General features: G+C 39.3%; 1 protein-coding gene across 1 annotated transcript in view; it reads right to left on the bottom strand.

Moving 5' to 3' along the window:
• Positions 1-14,240: 14,240 nt before the first annotated feature.
• The window catches only part of GLRA3 (glycine receptor alpha 3), a 242,166-nt gene continuing 235,539 nt past the window's right edge, over positions 14,241-20,867 (bottom strand). The window contains exon 9 of the mRNA XM_066574670.1: positions 14,241-14,516. Within this exon, the coding sequence (XP_066430767.1) occupies positions 14,241-14,516 (276 nt within the window). The remainder of the gene's footprint in view (positions 14,517-20,867) is intronic.

The following is a 20,867-nucleotide window of genomic DNA, read 5'->3' as shown; positions in this document are numbered from 1 at the left end:
TCTATCTAGGGAGATATAAAGCCTTTGCATTATGAGCTTCTTTATTGCTGAAGCCTTGTGTATGTCAGGCTTAAGGGCTTCTTCTGATGAATGTATACGTAAAGAAACTCGGCTCAGCACAACGTATTTGCGCAGTAAAAGAGTTTGATTTGCCCGCGTATCGGCGAATTATACTGTACTTTTTTGCGAACGCAGGGCTTGTTCATATGCATGCATGATACACTCCCGTCCTGATTTAAAAGGCTTTTAAAGCATTTGCGCACCAACCATAGAATTCTATGGGGACTTTTGCTTTGCAGATACGCAGAAAGATAGAGCAGGTCATATTTTTTTTTTTATGCGCACACAAAATGCACGAGAAAAAAATCATTCATGTAAAAGAACCCGTTGTCATCAATGGGCTCTATTCTCTGTCTTTACATATATCTAATGCGTTCAAAAACAGACACAAATTCGTTCATCTGAAGAAGCGCAGTGTTCATGGCACAAATGTGCTGGTTTATGCAAGTGTTTTGGCCCATATGCTCATGTAAATAGGCACTTAAAGATAAGCTATCTGGCTGCAGTTTCATTTCTAACCACACAAATGCTCAGTTGAGCAGAACATCCCCGTGCATGGGAACATTGACACCTATGTTGAAGGTATATGGGCACCTTTAGCCTCCATGTTGTCTTATGATTACATAAAAGTCCACATAGATGTTTCACTAGACAAACCACATCAAATGGCTTTTTGGGGCAAATTATTACAGGGTTTGGTAAATCTACAATCGAGCGAGCCGCTGCAATCATATGCAATGCAGGAACTACAGGTATGCAGGGTCACCAGCCAGCTTTACAGTTGGAGTTTGCTGAAGGATCCTGCATGTGGACTCCGAATCGGTCATGTGAAGCCGGCCTGAAGAGTATCATTTTCCAAGGGTTATTTCCTTATTGAAGGAATTGTCTCAACCAGATGGGAATTAGAATCAAAAGTCAATGCAAAGAATGTTGTGTCATTGAAACATTTCTATATCATGATTAATCTACTGATAATAGTTGATTACCCAGGGTTTCAGTAACTAGACTTGTGAGTCCTAGTGCCTTGGGGGGCCCAAAGGTATTTCTGCCATATGAAAAGATACCAGTATCAGGGCTCAGTCACACAGGCGCATTCGGGCGCCGATACGCCCTTCTTCCTGCAATGGAGCCGGCCATGTGTTCTTTCTGCCAGCGGTGCGGAGAGTCGTCCGTACCTGCAGTGCGGCCATCTTATCCTGCAGGAAGACGGGCGCATCGACACCTGGATGCGTCCGTGTGTGACTGAGCCCTTATAGATGACATACAATAGATGGGAAGCACTATTACAAATCCTGCATTGGGACGCAGTGGCTTCGAGTTACACCTCTGTATTTGAAAAGGTTTTGTCCAGATGACTCCATTCTTTAAAGTGCCCACCAACTTCAGGATTTCTATCATCTAGTTTAAATGCATCGCCTTTTGCTGTGTTTACAAAGGAAATGTAAAAATAACACCGGTCTGCATCAAAATCCCCCGTCCACAATAATGTCATTTCTTTATGCATTTTGAGGTGCTGAATACAACTCTGGGCTCCGAATTCCTTCAGCACCCACAGCTTTTAAGGAATGAAATTTTTTTACTGATATAAAAACTATAGCAAACCGTTCTTCCACGCAAGGTCAAAAAATGTTTTGTGGGCTTTCCTCTTAAAATATTTTGATTAACTTTTAAGGTAACATTAAGAGGGTTCTTACTTTATGCCTGTGACTTTTCATTGTATAGTCATATTTTCAAAAGTTTTTAAGAGCAATGTTTTTAGGTGTAAAATAAAGTTTTGAACGATAACACCTTTTTATAGAATTCTTTTCTATAAAATAATGGAATAGAACAGGTTGGGGGCTTTAATTTGGTCTGTTGGGAGTTAAAATTGTGCTAAGTAAATAAAGAAAAAAAACTTTAAAAAAGGAAAAAAAAACCACAACTTTATAACCAAAGAGATAAGAAGCAGCTCTCTATTTGGTCTGCATTTTTGACAAATCATGCGTAGCCACATTCATTATACAAGGAGCAGGGGATTGATGATAGAATATTCAGATTGTCATTTATTAACTACTTTAGTACTACCGAATGACTATAAGCATCCTGCGCTCCTTAATAATCAGCGGCTTTTATCTGTCTTTGATAGCTGACAGTCATTGGTAACTACCACAATCTGATCACAGCAGTTAACTGTTTAGGTGCTGTTGTCAAAGCTAAACAGTCAGTGGGTAGTGGAGTGCCCCCTCCAGCACCCAACGAAGCACCTTCCGCATCATATTTAGAAGGTTCCAATAGGATAGCATGGCCTAATTTTTTTCAGAAATTTGTAATTGTAACAATCGACATTACTAATTCATAAGGATACAAAGGACAAGAATAAGGAAAAAGAAAATATGGCATGGGACAGAACCATGAGTGGCCATTATCTTGAAGAGGTTGTCCAGATACCTCTTCCTCAGTTATATGCTTAACAACCAGCATTCAGGGTTTAGGACTGAGTAGGCTTGACCTACGTGAGTCGTCTCCAACCTGTGGCTATTCAATTTTTTCAATACTACAATTGTCAATGCACGCTGGGAGTTGTATTTTTGCAAGAACTGGAGACCCACGTTGGAGGCCATTGTATAATAAATGATGCTGCTTGGGGCCTCCATCTGCTAACTCCTTTTTTCGACATACGGTAATCCGAGCACATGATAACAACACATTTAGTAATAAAGAGAATTTATTTTTACATTAAAATATTTACAGTCATCAGTAAATAAGCTAGATCATTTGTTTAGACTTTAACTTTTGAGGCTTGGCCTGCTAGCAGTAAATGGAAAAATTACATCATATAAAGCATGCAGTGTGTCTAGGACAGGAAAATGAGCAAACGCCAAAAAATAAAGTCCCTCAAAAAATAAGTGTCCAGCATGTTCTTAGCAATGAGCTTGATAAATTACATATATATATTTAAAATACAATTTTCGTAACAACCGAGACATCCATCATTTCGTTGCCCCTTGCTTTTTTATGGCACACATTAATACAACACATACATATTTTGCCTTTTTGAAAATGCCATTTACAGTGGGATCACCAACAGACACCATTTATATATATTTGTATGCCTATATGAAGATAAAAACGTAATGTTTGTTCTTGCATATTTCACCAACATAATATAGAAGTGCAATAAAATTCAAGCATTGCAAGCATATGTTACATAAGATATTTTAAGAATTTTTCATCTTTTTTGCTACAATTGAAGCAAATGCTCCATATCACATTCAACAGTTTTATCGTTTTCTATTCCATTTTTAACAGCTGCTTAGACTCAGCAAGAGTGTCATAACATATATGTATTGTGCCAAAAAATGGCATACGCCCATACATACCAGTTTTGTGATAGTTTTGCCTCAGTTTATGTCCTCTGAGCCAAAGTTAGAAGTGGATCCAGTGAAGGGAAAATTAATATTCTTCCTTTACATTTCACATTCTTTTTGAATCTACTTCTAGCTCTGGGTCAAAAAACTGCACCAAATTTGTACCAAGAACTGCGACCAAACCATCGTCTGCGACGCTTGCGTAAGTCTGGAATCACGCATGCAGTTTGGGTGTAGCTTATTTTTAGTTAAACACAGAAGTGGATACAAAAGAGAGCGGTATGGATCTTTCCACTATAATTCAATGTCCTTTCTGTATCCACGTCTGGCTTTGACAAAAGAAAACTGGATCACAAGCTATATTCGTGATTCCAATCTAACGGCACATCTTACAACTCCTTCTAGCAACACCCCTTCTTGCTAAACACATCTCAAAACTGTCAATAGACGTGTGAAATGTATCCATAGCTCATAATATAGTTTAAAACAGTATTCTCCAAAATACTGGCGCATTTTTCTTAATAAATTGTTCTTTTCACATTTTATAAAATGTAATTGAGAAATAAAAATGTGATATTTTGTTAGGATATAATTTGGGGAAAACATAGAAGGTAAAAAATTATATTTTGTTATACGAGTATCTTTTTTGTTTTTTTTCTGGGGCAGAATGGAATACCATTGCTTTTAAAGGGAACCTGTCCCATTGAACATGGAGTCTGATTGGCCAGCAGCAAGTTATGGAGTAGGATGAGCTGCACAGATTAATATATAGCTTTGTTGGAAAAGATTCAAGGTAACTTGTAGTTTATTTATTTGAATCCCTGCTAATTCTGGGGTTATGCTTCCAGTGGGCGGTTTAAAATGGCAGACTTCATGCAAGGCCCGCCCACTGGACTCCGGAGACCAAAATGAGCAGGAATTTAAATGACTAAATACAAGTTATAATGAATATTTTCCCATAGAACTATATATCAATCTGCTCAGTTCCTCCTGCTCTATATCATCATGCCTGCAGGTAGATCTTCATGTTCAATGTAACAGGTTCCCTTTAAATGAATGAGTAAAACAAATAGTCTAATATTTATTTTTATAATAAAAATATGGTACTTCTGTGTTTATTGCACTTTCTTTTTTATAATGGATCTTACCAGAAACAGTTAATAATACTAGAGGTGGTGATCGACAAGTGCAGCAAGTCTACCACTTAATTTAATTACACTTTACATAACACGGACATTTTGCTTTTACATCTTCTTCAGTGTTACATTCAATGGCAACATTAATTTGATGACAGAATTGAAGTTTATGTCAAATAGTTATTGCTGAAATAGAGAATATATAACATCTACATACAAAATTATTTGTAATTTAATTTAAGGAAGACATATAATTTCACTCCTTGAAAAAAATCTTATTTTTCACAAAACAATAATACAATTTCATATTTGATTAGGATTTTATCCAGAACTACAGAAGTTCAGAATTAAACTTTCAATTTATTATTTTTTATACATTTTAGACTTTATATATATTTTAGCAGCATTATTTTACGTGTACTTTTTTCTCAAAGTGTAACTACATTTAATATTTAACCCAATGGGTGATACAGTAGTTACAATGGAAATGCAGTTGTTAGATATATAAATTCATGATATTAATATATTGTACTGGACCATCGAATTTTAAGAGATTGGTAGAGATGAGCGAGCACGCTCGTTTAAGGCTGATGCTCGAGCGAGTATCGGTCTTTTTGAGTAACTGATTATTCATTTGAGCACCATGTGGGGGGGGGGGGTGCGGCGGGGTGAAGCAGGGGGGAGAGTGAGAGAGATCTCTCCCCCCCCACTTCCCCCTGCTCTCGGCCACTACCCCCTCCGCCCCCCGCATGGTGCTCAGAAGAGTAATCAGTTACTCAAAAAGACCGATGCTCACTCGAGCATCAGCCTTAAACAAGCATGCTCGCTCATCTCTAGTGATTGGATATTAAATATATTTGACATACCTCATTTTTGTAATTGCCATCCTGCAGTGTAAAGAATATTCATTTTCCCCGTTAGTGATTTTTTTAATGCCGTTCAAACAAGAAGTTATTTTGATTACACGATTAACATGATGCTACAGAAAAAATAAGTCCCATTAAAAAAATGACCAAGTACGTTTAAGTGCAGTAAGACACAACGATTATCGCTCAAAAGACGGCTTTTGAGCAAATTTTGAGCGATAATCATTGTGTCTAAATGGGCCTTAACAGATGCCTCAAAATTGATTAAATGTTGCAGCTGCCATTTTTCTTTGCCTTATCTGACCAGATACACTGTATAACAGTGCTTATGCCCAATAAAATGGGGGCATACACAAAACAAAAAGATTATGCATCATTTATAAATGCAGTTCTCCAACATGCTACGCATTTTGTAACCATATGTCTCCTATATGATGCATCCAGCCATTTTCACGAGTGACTTATCTGTTGCAGATTTTTGGACTGGAAAGTACAGGACAATAAAGTTTTTTTTAAAGTTTTTTAAAAAGAAAAAATGGAAATAGAAAAATGTGGATTTTAGGACATGCAATTTTTTTGAATCGACAATGATTGAAGATATGTCATGGAGAAAAAACTGATTAGTGGTAGAGTAGGATCACAGTCCTTAATGGTAGAGTAGGATCACAGTCCTTAAATTAACAAGCAGAACTCTGCACACACTGTTTCTTTGTAGTGGATTTCACCCATTACACTTGCAAATGGTGAAATCTGTAGCAAGATCTTTATTTAAAGCAACACTCTGGTCCTGGACAAGCAAAGATGGCCACACTTCTTCTCTGACTATCTGCACATGTGAGCAGCACTGACCAGTCAGAGCAGCATGTAGTGTTTTTGACTATTAATGCATGTTGATGCATAGTATGAATTAAGTAGTCAGAGAAGCGGTGCAGTCAACTTTGTTTACTTGCTTTAATACAAGATTAGATTCATTTTCAGTGGATTTTGAGGTCGTTTCCACAATTGAAATATCCCATTGCTTCTAAACCCGGCCTTAGATTTCAGCTGTGATATTAGTTCCTAGTGAATTTACAGTTTTGTTGCTCATGAATTAACCCGTAGAATCATTGTCTAACTTTATGTAAGAGTTGTGTCTACTTCAGAGATTGTTTAGGGCTATGAAAAGCACATTTAATTATTTATACAATGGGAGAAATGTATTCTCATATAATTCAACACCAGATGTTCAATGATCTTGGGAGCAGTGTTTTATTAAGTCACCACTAAGTGAAAGAAAACCATGTGCTGAGTATTCCTATCTAAACAGTTACAATTAGATTGCGTAACTCTTTTAGTGCTTCTCCCTATTTCTAAGCCACCTATCTTTATTTATAATGCCAAAGCTATGTTCACTCCCATTTCTGAGCACATGACTGCATTGATGACTCCTTCAGTAGTAAAGTGTCATGGATGTGCCCCAACAACAGCTTTTGGTAGCAATAAATGGATGCAATAGTACCTGAGTTGCATCCTTCAGAGCATAATAGATGCTTACTATACTGAACAGAAGGACTGTAAAAGTGGCATTCACCATCCACAGAGTCTAATTTAAGGATGTGCATAGTGGGTGCTTTTTGTATCCACTGTTGAGCAGGCCGAACTTTTAAATTCCTATTTTGTACCTATTATCTTTCAGAAAATGAATGTAACATCAACTGATCTTCCCTGTGCTATTGAGGGAATAAAAAATGCAAGCTATCTATAAACAGAGGGATGGTGATGAAACACATAGCTAACTTAAATTAATTAAAATCTCCAGGTCCACATGAATTACATCCTAGGGTACTGAAGGAAGCAGCGGATATAAATACCAAGCCACTAGCAGTAATCTTTGAAAATTCCTGGAGAACAGGAGATGTCCAGAAGATTAAAAGGATAAATTTTGGCCCTTCCTTCAAAAAAACGGGAAGAAAGTGGATACAGGAAACTACAGGCCTGTGAGTCTGACTTCTATAGCTGTTCGAGAAAATTATTAAACAGCATGTATGCAAGTACTTGGATGAGAATGCAGTAATTAACAATAGCCAGCATGGATATGTAACAAACAATCATGCTAGACTAAACTAATTTCCTTCTATGACAAAATCTCCAACTGGATTGATCAGGAAAAGGCAGTAAAAGCATTTGCCAAAGTATTTTATACCATTCTTATTGAAAAAATGACCAAATATGGGATCGACAAGGCAACTGTTAGGCGGATTCACAACTGGCTGAGTGATCGTTCTCAAAGAGTCGTCATAAATGGCTGCACATTCAATTGAGAGAATGTCTCAAGTGGGGTGCCACAAGGCTCTGACCTGGGCCCAGCGTTCAAAATTTTTAAAAATTATCTAGAGGCCGGAATTGAGTCGATTCAAAAAATTTCGACAAACACGAATAGTGGGCAGCAACTAACAGAATGGCACTTAACAAAGAGATATACATAACAAGATTTAACAAGGAGGAATTCCGAGATATTAAAAAGTGCTAAGCATTTAAGAATCAAAATGATTCAGGCTAAGATAAATTAGTCACATATGAAGGAACTCCATAAGAGTAATTAACAATTAACTACTTGGTGAAGATGACCTCAGTAATAATTACTTAATAACTATGGGATTATTATAGAGGTATGTTGTTATAGCCTCTAAATTTAGATTTAAATTTATATTGCTGTTCTGCCAGTCTACAAATTCTAACAATTTGTAGACTGGCCGAAAGCACTTCCATAGAAATAAAAATGAGGAAGTGGCAGGGAAGATAACAAAGCTCCAAAATTAGTTAAAAGAAGAAGGTTATATATTAACAAATAATTCCTGCATACTTAGCTAGTCACAGTGACACCACTGTCTACAATATCCTTAACACAAAAATAGTTGTAATTCTAGAAGCAGTAGTCGTGGTAATAGTAGAAAGTGGATTTTTTTTAACAGAATTTGAATGCAGTTTATCTTAAGAAACATGTGACTATACTGTAGTGATACTGCAATAGTATAGCACCTTTTAAAGAACACTATACTTTACATAGTGTCATGGCAGTGAGTATATTGGTGAGAATGAGTATATCATTAATTAGCGAAAAACCTTTGTTTTTCATACGCAACTTTATATTTCTTTCTACCATTTGTGCAATAACTATTACATAAAGAGTCCAAATCTCACACAACTATGGTCTGCGCATGCACAAATTGTTTTACCCTATTCTGGGCAGATATTACTGACTCTTCTGTGCATGTGCAAGTCGACAATTGTGAGGCGCATGCACAAGATTCGTCTGGGTCTGTGGATGATGTAGAAGATGTCATCTGCATCACCCGTCAAGTAAACAGAAATTGGTTAGGGATTGGAGGACACTAAAGGCAGCAGAGACGGTTTGGGCTCAGCCATCAGAACTTTTGAGGTTCATTTACATGGAGTGCAAGAAGAATTAAACTGAAATTTTACAAGGCGTGATTGCATCATGGGCTGTAATAAGAGAAGCTTTCACATATTCTCAATTTTTTTTCCTATATGCTATTGCTTTCACCAGCTCCAAGCTGGGGACAGGTTTTCTTTAACCCTTTGCAATCCAATTTTGGATTCAGGGTTTCCGAGGGGGTTTACTCTTTCTGCCATTATACAATGGCACCATCTGCTGGCTAGAGCCAGTACTGCGGTATGTGACATGTTGGAGAGGCCCCCGACAACAGAGCCGTCAGTAATATACAGTAAGAATACCCTGCTGGACGTCTTCCGACATCGGAACTATACAAGCTTCAATCAAAATGTCTTTAGACGTCAGACAGTGGATTGGAAAGGGTCAAAATATCAGCAAAAACTCAGTTGGTCATCTCCCTTGATGTATCCCATAACATCCACGTCCAGGAGTGCATGGCTATTCAATACTAGTGAGAGGAATTCGGTGCTTCCTGTAGCACATATTAATCTGTCAGTGAAGGAAAGGGATTCAACATGTTGAAATCGAACATGCTCAATTTTCATTTCCCCTGACATCTCCTGTCAGGACGATCAGGAGGCCTCTACACATATCTGATTGCCATTATTCTGTAGAGTTCAGCAGGATTAGCCATTAATAAGGGTAGTCTAATTTTACTTTAGAAGTACAAAAAATAATCAAACAACCTCTTTCTAACATTTATATAAACTAACAATGTATCAATTTTGAAAAAAAAATGGATACAAAAATACAAAACAAAATAAAGTGTACTGTAATAAGGGTCCTCTGCTTAATGTACCCCAAAACTTCAAAGTCCAATGAGATCTCAGAATATTTATCAAAAGTAGAGAATTTGCCCGAATGAACATTTCTATTTTTCAGAGACCCTCTGGGAATTGAAAAAAGGAAACTTACTCTTTACTATGGAGAACTTCTTTACTTTTCCTTTGTATCACAGTTTGATAAATCCCCCTCACTGTGTTATTGTGACAATATCTGTGGCATTATGACAAAATGTAATGCAACTCCTAAAATTGTAGGGTGTGATTTGCTTTTGCTGCGGCTACTTATTTTGATCATTTCATTTACCGCAAATCATTTTAATAAGAAATAGTTTGAATGTATAAAATTGCCTCTCTTCTATTGTATTTGTGTATGGAAGTTATATAGAAATTGTACAAAATTAGCTGAATATGTCATATCCATAAATATGGAATATTTGAATGTTACATGTAAATATGTTCAGTGTGGATCATAGATAATAATATGGATCACAGTAGTAGAAATAAATAGTTTATTGCCCAACCAGTATTTTGGGAGACACATTTGACTCTTGGAAAACCTACATGTGGTACCCTAGCTGTTGGATATGTTAGTGCATCTGTGGCACCTGTAATATCAAAGCATTATTGAAATTTGGCACATACTGTATATGATTGGCAGTTACTAAGAGGACAAGTTTACCTGAGTGATTTTTGGTGGACTTTTTGTGTATTTTTTGTGCAGTTGATCCATACTGATTGGTCAATTGATGCATAAAGTCAGTTTGCATCAGCTTTTCAATCAGCTTCTTTGGATCTACGGTGGTTCTGTTTGCAGGACTCAAATATGAAGAATGGCTTCTGTCCGCCTCGGTGTCTTTATTTCCGTTCTGCGAACAGTGCACTTTTCCCTCGGTTTAAGGCTAGTTGCACACTTGTAGAAAAAAAATGTCCATGCTACGTCTGTAAAAAATGTATTCATACACGTGCAGTTCCATCTGGCCTCCGTATTTAGTCCGTATTCAGTCTGTTTCCACAATTGTTTTCTGCCATGTGTCATCCATAAAAAAAAAAATTAAACATGCCCAATTCTTTTAGTTGCATCTTTTTAAAACAAGGGATAGCACACTGACTGCACACAGATGAGCTCTGAGTGCGGTCTGTTTTTTTTCCCTATCACCATCGGCTTTAATGGGCAAGTCACTTCTGTAAAATGGGTCAGCATAGTGCATACAATGAGTTTTGTCACGCAGTCCATGTCTGCATGAAAAAACTTGCTAGTGTGTGTTGCCACATTAAGTGATATGGGCCTATATGATGTCCATGTTTAGTTTGATTTTTAATGGACTGCACATGAACAAAAGCGAGGGTGACATCAGGCTATGATTCATGGCCCGATATCACGCACCTCACCATGTGAAAGCCCGTATATGCAAGGCGTTTTCATGTGATAACAGGCTTGCATCACTTTGGGGTGAAGGGAATCCCCAATGCGGCTTTCACACCCGCGGCTAAGGATCATAAAGCTCTCCCATTGCTTTCAATGGAGCCGGCACATCTGCCGCCGGCCCCATTGGAATCAATGGGGCTGCGATGAGAAATCTCGCAGCTAGATAGAACATGCTGCGATTTGTTTCCCGCATCACATTGCGGTGCCATGCAAGAAAACATCGCTCATGTGCATGACCCCATTCAAAAGAATAGGGATGATATTTGTGTGACAGTTATGCGTCTCGCAACACACAAATCTCGCACGATTTTCACGCTAGTGTGAAGGCAGCCTTAGCCTCCTTAAAATGTGTGTATTTTGCTGAAATTTTTTAAAAATCTTTTTGAAAATCAAAAAGAAAACCCCCCAAACAACAGAGTGGACAGAGCAATGCTAAGTATTTTACATTATGTACAAAATGGGTCTTGATGGGCCTGATATAAACTGTTTAAAACTATTGTATTTTTGCATCCCAGTAAAGTCAATATGATCTACTAAAGAACCCTGTCATTTACAAAAAATTGGAAAAATTACCAGTAGCATGGATGTACCCTTTGCGTCCTGGGTGGGCATCACATATAGTAATATGTCTTTTCCAATAGAGTCAGCACCACTGTACTTTCTCCAAGATCAGGGCTTACTAATACTACTTTGAGAATTAGTCGTTATCACACTATCATTTGTTAATAATTTGTTCTTGATGATGAGTTATGTATGTCCTTTTTTGTTTCAGTAAAGTTTTGACTTTTCCTGTATATATTTTTTAGAGATTTAGTCCATGTGAATGATCTCCCTGATTACTCAATAAGCAGCATACATAGTATCCAGTTTATGGCATGACTGTACTGTAGTTGTGATGTTCTATTCTTAAATACGCATATTATTCATGTTACATATGCAGACATAACAATCTGCTAACTTAAACATAAAATCTCCATAACAAAAACATACAGTAAAATTCAGATTTCAAATAACCAAAAATAAGCAATATACATATAAATATACATACACAGTATATAAATTAAATATACAGTAAATGTGGTCAATATTGTATGAATATCCTACTAAAGTTTTAGGCAAGTAGTGTGCAAAAGTTTTAGGCAGGTGTGGAAGTAATGTTGAAAGTAAGGCATCTGATTGACTCCAAATGTATTCTGGAGCAGGACAACCCAAACATACAAAAAGTGTCACTAAGAACTATCTTCAGTATAAAGTGGAACAAGGAGTCCTGGAAGTGCTGATATGGCTCTCACGGAGCTCTGATCTCAACATCATTGAGTCTATCTAGGGCTATATGAACAGACAAAAGAATTTGAGCAATCTGTGGTGAAAAAAAGAACATATGGCTGGCAATGGAGCCAGTCATGCGCAGATTCGTCTGCACGCGGTGCGGCCGTTTTATTGTCCAGAGACACGGGCGGATGGGCGCCTGTGTGACTGAGTCCTATGAGAGTAGCCTAACAACAGATTTCTGCTATTTTCAATTCCACACCAAAATCCGTATGTTAGCAGTGCAGATGTTTGGTGCTGAATATTCTGTAGAAGTGCAAATTCAGCAACACTGTTGCGGAATATTCTGTCCTGTGTGAAAGGAAAAGCGGATTTGCCACGGAAATTCCGGGGTTAGCCAGCCATGTGGACGAGATTTCTAAGAAATCTCGTCCACACGGGAAGGCGAATCCATCGCAGCAAAGCCAGCAGAAGCCGCCGCTGTGGCGCGGATTTGCTGGCCGCAGCATGTCCATTCTTTTTTTTTTCTGTTGCGGCCACGCTGTCCTCAATGGTAGCACTGGCTGCAATGGAAAAGCGTGCAGCCAAGCTAAGTGTCACGGGTTTTGAAGCAGCGCTTTCCCGGCGGAAATTTTATTTTTTTTGCTGCAGCCAAAGCATGAGATTTCCACCGGCAATATGGAAAAAAAACTTCTATTTTTATTTTCAATAATTTTTATTGGGTTTTATCATAAACAGAGAATAAAAGAAAGTTGACATATTTGTTGCATTAGATGAAAGCATTCTTACTTTGTGGCATTTTTTCCACGCCTGCCTAAAAACCTTTGCACAGTACTGTATATTCTCCTTCTCCTGTAATCATGTAAACTTCGGCCATACTCAAGCTCTTTTTGCCATAATTTCCAACACTTAGGGGGAAGACTTATCAAAAGTGATGCAAAGGAAAAATAGAGCGGTTGCCCACAGCCAGCATTAGATTCTACCTATTATTTTTCATGGATCTTTTCAAACTTGATAGAAGCTTTCTGAATGTTTTCTGTGAGCAACTGCTTCATTTTTCTTTAGCATCAGTTTTTATAAATTTCCTGATAGTTTTTAATAAATCCACGCTTTCCTTCTATCATTTAACGTTTGGCATTCCATTTTCTGAAATTTTTTAGAAAACATTTTTTAAAGTGACATCGCATATTTATGTTTCCTGCCTGAAAATACTTTTTTTTCTGATATGATGTGTTTTTTTTACTGTTTTAAAATTGAACCTCTCCATTGCTCAAAAAACAAAGAGGATATTAGCTTCCAATATCAGGATTGAGGTAACTAGGCTTCCTATAATGGTGCAGTGAATTTCACAGTTTCTTCGAACCTAGTGTGATCTCAATGAACAAGGCTTGACTCGAGGCCACACTCTATGAGCGCCAATGTACACTAGGCTGTATTGTTCTATGTTATTGTAAGCAGATTGATTATGGTTTTGCCCTAGTTTCAGCACTGTTGTTCTTGTACAAAATGTGACATTAATTACACATAAAAATAGTATTTACTGCACAAAAATAGAAGTTAAAATGCTTTCACAAAAAAATGAAATAAAAATGTAAAGAAATTTGTGGTCACTGTAAAATCTACAACCAATTTGGCTATTTGGTCCTGTTGTGTATAATTGTATACAATAAAACAAACCCACTTAAAAAACAGTAAATGTTGTGTACTGACACCTCTGAGTAATAACATATAAAACAGCTGGCAGTATATTTTAGCTGTGTTTGTACCATTAGATTGTGTTGACATTTTCGGCTTGATTTGAGAAGTTACATATTTATTATGGAGAAATGGAATTAGGACGTTGATGTTGATACTTTTGTGTACAACCCTACTGTTGACATACCAGCATTTAGTCTCTTTAATCTTGCTGCTGATGAATGTCCTCATGTCGTAGAATTTTGTAGATCACCCAGTAAAAGATGTTGAATATTAAAAAGGCCAGCGGGAAGCAAGCTCGTGAAATTGTGTCTATCTTTTTTGCTCTGTCAATAAACACTTTTCTCATCTCTTCGTGTGTTTTTGGTGCTGCAGGCGCTGGATTGGGTCCCTTTGGAGTCACTCCATCTTTTGCTTGTAGACAAGGACCCATACCATAAGCTGTAAAGCTGAAACGGCTTTCTCTCACATCATCATCCTGCAATGACAAAGTTGGCCATCTTTTAGACGAGTCGTTTGCTTTTTCGGTTAGGAGTATGTAATTACAATAAAAAAATATTTTTGGGTAAAAGAACACAGATTTGCTATATCTCACTGCCGGAAATAACAATACATCATGTTTAATTATAAGGACACTTTAAAGGTAGATTACTACAAATATTCTCCTAAACAAAATGAGTCTTAGTCACTCATCCACAGATCTTACATCCCACTAAAGATAACTTTATACTCAACAACTATATCATTCAGATAGCTGCTAAACACCGTCCCTGAAGTGTATAAAGAACAGCCATTTGTTTGCTTGTACACAGAGTGCTTATTGATCATTAGCTGTTTGCTGACACATAGTTCGTAGGGAGGATCTCCATGCAAATCCATTCACAAGTCCTACAAGTACAAACAACTATGACTTTTCACCAGATGATTTTAGATCAACTAGGTGATTCGAGATAAAACGACAATTGACCAGTGAGTGGATATTGCTTACCACACTGCTGGTGGCCGTGTTTACACCGAACGACTCTCATTTTGCTCTTTTGAGTAGTTATTCAGATGACAGTCGTCTCATGTAAAGCCAACCAGGCAGATCAGAAGTTAATGTCTATAACTCTCACCAACATCTAGACCAGTGTTTCCCAACTCCAGTCCTCAGGGACTTCAACAGTTCGTGTTTTCTGGATTTTCTCAATATTGCACAGGTGATATAATTATTGTCGGTGCCTCAGACATTGCCACAAGTGGTCTTACTATAGAATATCCTAAAAAACCATGCCCTTTGGGGGTTCATGAGGACTGGAGTTTTGGAAAAACTGACCTAGAATAATGGGGATAAGATGCTTATCTCTAAAGTGATAATGCAATAGTCCCTTTTTTTAAGCAAACTGTCAGGATTCAAACCTGCAACCTCCTGTACCCCGAGCAGCAGCCCTTCATACTGAGCTATTCAGCATGCTGGACAGCTCCCTGAATTCCTAGCCTTGTGTTCCTCATTCCTTGTCTCCTGTTTCGTGTCTTCCATGTCTAGTCCACCCTGTGTCTTGTACCTTCCCCAATTAGTCTCCTATATAAACCTGGCCCTGTTCCCTTCTTCCTTGCGTGTTAATTGTGCCCTGTGCCTCTTGCTCAGGATACACTCGGCCCCGAAGACCTGCTTCCTGACAGCACTCAGTTTCTCCATGCCTCCTGCTGGCTGGAGCATCGTCCACTGCAAGCGCCTGGTTTTATCTTTCTTCACACAAGTCGCCAACAAACAACACACCCTAACAGTACCTCCCAGTTAAAGGGGGACCTCCGAGGAGACAAGCACCTAACACACAGGGGTTTAAAATCTGGGGGATCGGTTGGCTGGAAAAACCCACACCCAGCCAGCTCAATCAACCCCTACCTGTGAGGCTGCGCTGCTGGAAACCCATGTAGAACAACAGATCCTAGCAGCACACCCACATACAAACACACTTAATGGGTATGTAGAGCATTTTTTTTCCACATCATTGGCATAGCTATATGGGTCACAGCTCTTGTAGTTACAACCATGCCCCACATACCACAGTAAAGCTATTTATACTGTTACTTCTTTACTGCTCTCATTTCTGACTCGGAGCAGTGCTGGAAGGAAGGCATGGGCTCACTATACTCCTACTACTTTAGTGCTCTCTTTCCTGACACAGTGTGGTGTGTGGCAGAACTGCAAGCATATAGGGGTGGAGGAGTCAGGATACTCCATTTGCCACATGGCATGCTGAATCAGGAGTGGGATAAGGAAGAAACAGTATCATCTGAAAATAACAGCGGTCAACTGCATATCCCACAGTCTGTCTGTGTAGGCTGCAGGGGGTATTATCACTTTGGGAGCAAAGTATGTATAATTATTATGCAAAGGTACTATTACTATGGATCAAAAAGGGGGCAGAATTGCCCTTGGCTGCTAATGCTGCATCAAGAGTTATTTAGAGACCCAGCAATGCACCTGACAGATATGGAGGGGGCATAGCTTGCAACTGTGAAAAAGAAGCTGTACATGGGAAGTGGCAAGGTGAACTTTGCACCAGGACTTTTGACCCATTATTTATGCCCATAGTTCTGATGCATCTAAATAGTAAAAAAAATCTTTCTTCTTTTAAAATACTATATTTTTTGCATCTACAGCTCTTAAAGGGGTTGTCTCGCGAAATCAAGTGGGGTTAAGCACTTCTGTATGGCCATATTAATGCACTTTTTAATATACATCATGCATTAAATATGAGCCATACAGAAGTTATTCACTTACCTGCTCCGTTGCTAGCGTCCCCGTCGCCATGGTTCCGTCTAAGTTCGGTGTCTTCTTGCTTTTTTAGACGCGCTTGCGCTGTGCGGTCTTCTCCCTTCGGCTCCGCTCGGCAGCATCAGCGTTTTGGCTCCGCCCCCTTGTACGCGTCATTGCGTAGCTCCGCCCCATGACGTGTGCCGGTTCCAGCCTCCTGATTGGCTGGAATCGGCACATGACGGGGGCGGAGCTACGCGATGACGCGCACAAGGGGGCGGAGCCAAAACGCTGATACTGTCGAGCGGAGCCGAAGGGAGAAGACCGCACAGCGCAAGCGCGTCTAAAAAAGCAAGAAGACACCAAACTTAGACGGCACCATGGCGACGGGGACGCTAGCAACGGAGCAGGTAAGTGAATAACTTCTGTATGGCTCATATTTAATGCACGATGTATATTACAAAGTGCATTAATATGGCCATACAGAAGTGTATAACCCCACTTGCTACCGCGAGACAACCCCTTTAAGCAAGCAGATTTTCACTCTACAAACAAACACTGCGTGCAGTCTAATATTGCAGACCTACCCCCATCATTTGTCCCCTACTTATTTCCAATGTACATTTGGTATGATTAATTAAAAAAATAGCATTAAAGGGATTTTCTTGAAGATACTGCTGCCCATATGCCCTATTAGAGCATATAGGCATCATCAAAAGGGATCCCCTGCTACGGACTTTCTTTGTGAGCCAGAATTCAAGATATCCTTGTATTACATGGGTGGCCATTCACTTGAATACCCACCCTGTAATAGTACATATCAAGCTGGTTGTCCATGGCTTCCCACAGTGAAATCAACTGTTTTATCATGGAGTAGGGCCTATGGCAATTAGCGGATTGTTGAGGTTGCCAATGGTTTTGTCTCTGATGAGATAGGCTCTTTAATAAGATACAATTCAAAGCTTGAATAAAAACAAGTCGGTTTCATTTCACCATGTTGACCGCAGCAACCAATCACAGTGTGGCTCTCATTTTTACAAAGTAGTTTAAAAGTGAAAGCTGCATTGTGATAGGTTGCTATGGGCAACAAGACTAGTTTTTCAATTAGTCATTTTAGATAAAACACCACAAATGTTTTGATTGGAAGGAATGCATCTTCCTAAATTTAAACTCAATGTAAACTGTTTTAATTGTAAATTCTTGATAGACAGGTAGTCTTCACAAACAAGTATCTGACAGTGGTGAGGAATCAGGGATGTGCTGTCAGCCAAAACCAAGATTAATGGCTGAATTAATCAGCTAAAATACTTAATTCTAATTGAATGCTTAACTCAATATGACAATCTTAGGACATAAAGTCCAGGGAGGTGTAGTACTAGGTGTAGTCCCTGAAAGGCATACATATACATGATGCTCTAGCTGAGACTCACTGTATAGATTGATTATACGGACACCTATAAATCCTGTCATGTCTTTATAAAAGCACTGACAGGCAATGTACTTCATTTTAATCACGTGGCTTCTGCTGCCTTTACAAGACAGGGATTTTCACATGAAAGCATCTTCCAAAAGTTATTCGTGCATCTTCCTAAGGGCTTAGTCAGACGGGCGTTTTTACGTGCGCATGTTACTTGCGTTTGTGATCCGCATCTATATAGAACCAATGCTTTTCAATGGCAATGGTCACATGTCCGAATTTTACATGCGCATAAAATTCGCACCTACAAAAGATAGAACATATGGGTGGCAATGGACGTGGTCACACGTTTTTTTTTATACTAGCGCAGTACGATCTATTTTATGCGTGAATAAACGCACGTAAAAACGGACATCTGACTGAACCCTTAGGCCTCAGGGCTCAGTCACACAGGCGTTTTTTTTCGTCCGATTTTTTTGTGTGCGCAAAACTGATGCACACAAAAAAATCGCGTGACTGAAGCCCGCATCACGGCTGAAAAAAATGCTGCTAGCAGCGTTTATCAGCTGAAAGGGCTCGGTTACACGGGTGCTGCCCACTATCCTCTGCCACAGCTGTGCCACAGCTGTGGCAGAGGAGAACGATATTCGCCCATTGAAGTCAATGGAGCCGGCAATACAGCCGGCTTATATAAAATATAAGCCATTCCCTGAAAAACCATGCAAAAAAGGGTAAAAAAAAAAAATATATATATATACTCACCTTTTTGCAGCTGCCGGAGTGAGTGAGTGCTGCCTCTGATTGGCTGAGCACTGTGACCAATCAGAGGCAGCTCTCAGCTATCGAATGACAATGGGGTGGCAGCAGTACCGGTCCCATTGCGGTCCTCTGCCACAGCTGCCTCCGTATTTGAACCAACATGATCCTCCTCCGTGAACCTTCCCAGATTCTGCACATGCGACCACTGGCAAAATACCGGACACATGCGTAGGAGCCAGAATGCCCAGGAAATTTAAGCAATGACCTCGTTGAGTGGTCTCCAGTCACATAATAAAAAGGTAGCGATCTACCTTAGGCCGGTCTCACATGACCGCAGAGATATTACGGATTCTGCATGCTTCTGATCCGTGGTAATGCATGGATCAATCAAATGCATTGGATTACACAATTCCACTCACATTAGCGGGTCGGAATTACGTAATCCACTCGCAGAAAAGAGAACGCAGCAGGTTCTATTTTACCGCAGATATCCGCAACATAGAGCCCATTGTGTTCCATGGTCGCGGATATACCCGCAGCTTATAAGTAACTACATTGTGTACAGGCTGCGGGCACCAGTGTCATCGCTAATCGATGGCACTGGAAATACAAATAAAAAAAAGGTGTACTGCGTATGACTGCTTGTGTGAGTACGCAGTTATACTGGGCTGGGCTCACAGCTGGGATCCACTGCAGGCCTCTGCAAGTGGATTCCATATATGGTCGCATGAGCCCGGTGTTATCCAGACCGCTACCTGTGATACGTAATTTACAAGAAGCCCGGGAACACTCACCTTCTTGCAGTTCCAGGAGCAGCTAGTTAAGCGCCCTCTGTGTGAGACTGCCGCACCTCCGCAAGCTTACGAAGCCTCACAGAGCTCCACTTTTTACACCCCGTCCCTGCCACTGAGGTCAAAAAATACCCCCCAAAAAGCATGGGAGGAGGGGGGATACCCGGTTTTGTTGCCCCATGTACCCATCCCAACCAAGCCCCCATAATTATCCCTGTCTTCGGAAATACCACACAGGTCACATTATTACTTTTATCTAAGATTTGGGGAATGCCAAAAAGGGCACGCAGGAAGGGGGGCAGGGATATTTTTAGGGAGTCAATTTTTATTCCGTACAAGTGAGCGATCAGGCCTGGAATTTATTCAGTTGCGCCCTGCAATCCAACGGGTGTTCCCTCCATTATAGGCCTTGCCATAGGTCCTGTAAGTACATTAGGGCCACAATGGGTATGTGTCTAAACATGGGACAAACGGGGGTATCCATTTTGGGGTAAAGGTCCTCATTCCTAGGTATCCTGTACAAAAAACCTGATTTTAAATTGACACAATTGCCAAAAAAATAAAAATCATAATTTTTTCCTTCTTTTTTGCTTAGATTCATTCAAATACTGTGATGTCAAAATATGCAGTACACTCCTAGATGAATTCGTTAAGGGGTCTAGTTTTGAAAGTGGGGTCATTTGTGGGGGTTCTTTATCGTTTTGGACGCTCAATGGCTCTACAAGTGGGCAATGGGGCCTGGATTTATTTAGTTGTACCCTGAAATCCATCGGGTGCTCCTTCTATTATAGGCCTTGTGATGTGTCCTGTAAGTAGATTAGGGCCACAATGGGTATGTTTCTGAACATGGGACAAACAAGGGGATCCATTTTGGGATGAAAGTCTTCATTTATATGTGTGCTATACAAAAAAAAAACAGTTTTTAAATTGACACAATTGCCCAAAAAATGCAAATTGTAATTTTTTCCTACTGCTTTGATTAGATTTATTCACAAATTGTAGGGTTAAAATACGCAGTACACTCCTAGATGAATTTGTTAAGAGGTCTAGTTTTCAAAATGGGGTCATTTGTGGGGGTTTTCTATGGTTTTGGGCACTCAAGAACTCTACAAGTGTGCTATG

Source organism: Eleutherodactylus coqui, chromosome 7 (assembly GCF_035609145.1).
Source record: "Eleutherodactylus coqui strain aEleCoq1 chromosome 7, aEleCoq1.hap1, whole genome shotgun sequence".
In the NCBI taxonomy this organism is placed as follows: Eukaryota; Metazoa; Chordata; class Amphibia; order Anura; family Eleutherodactylidae; genus Eleutherodactylus; species Eleutherodactylus coqui.
The sequence above is the reverse complement of the archived record's forward strand: the minus strand, read 5'-3'. Positions and strand labels throughout refer to the sequence as shown.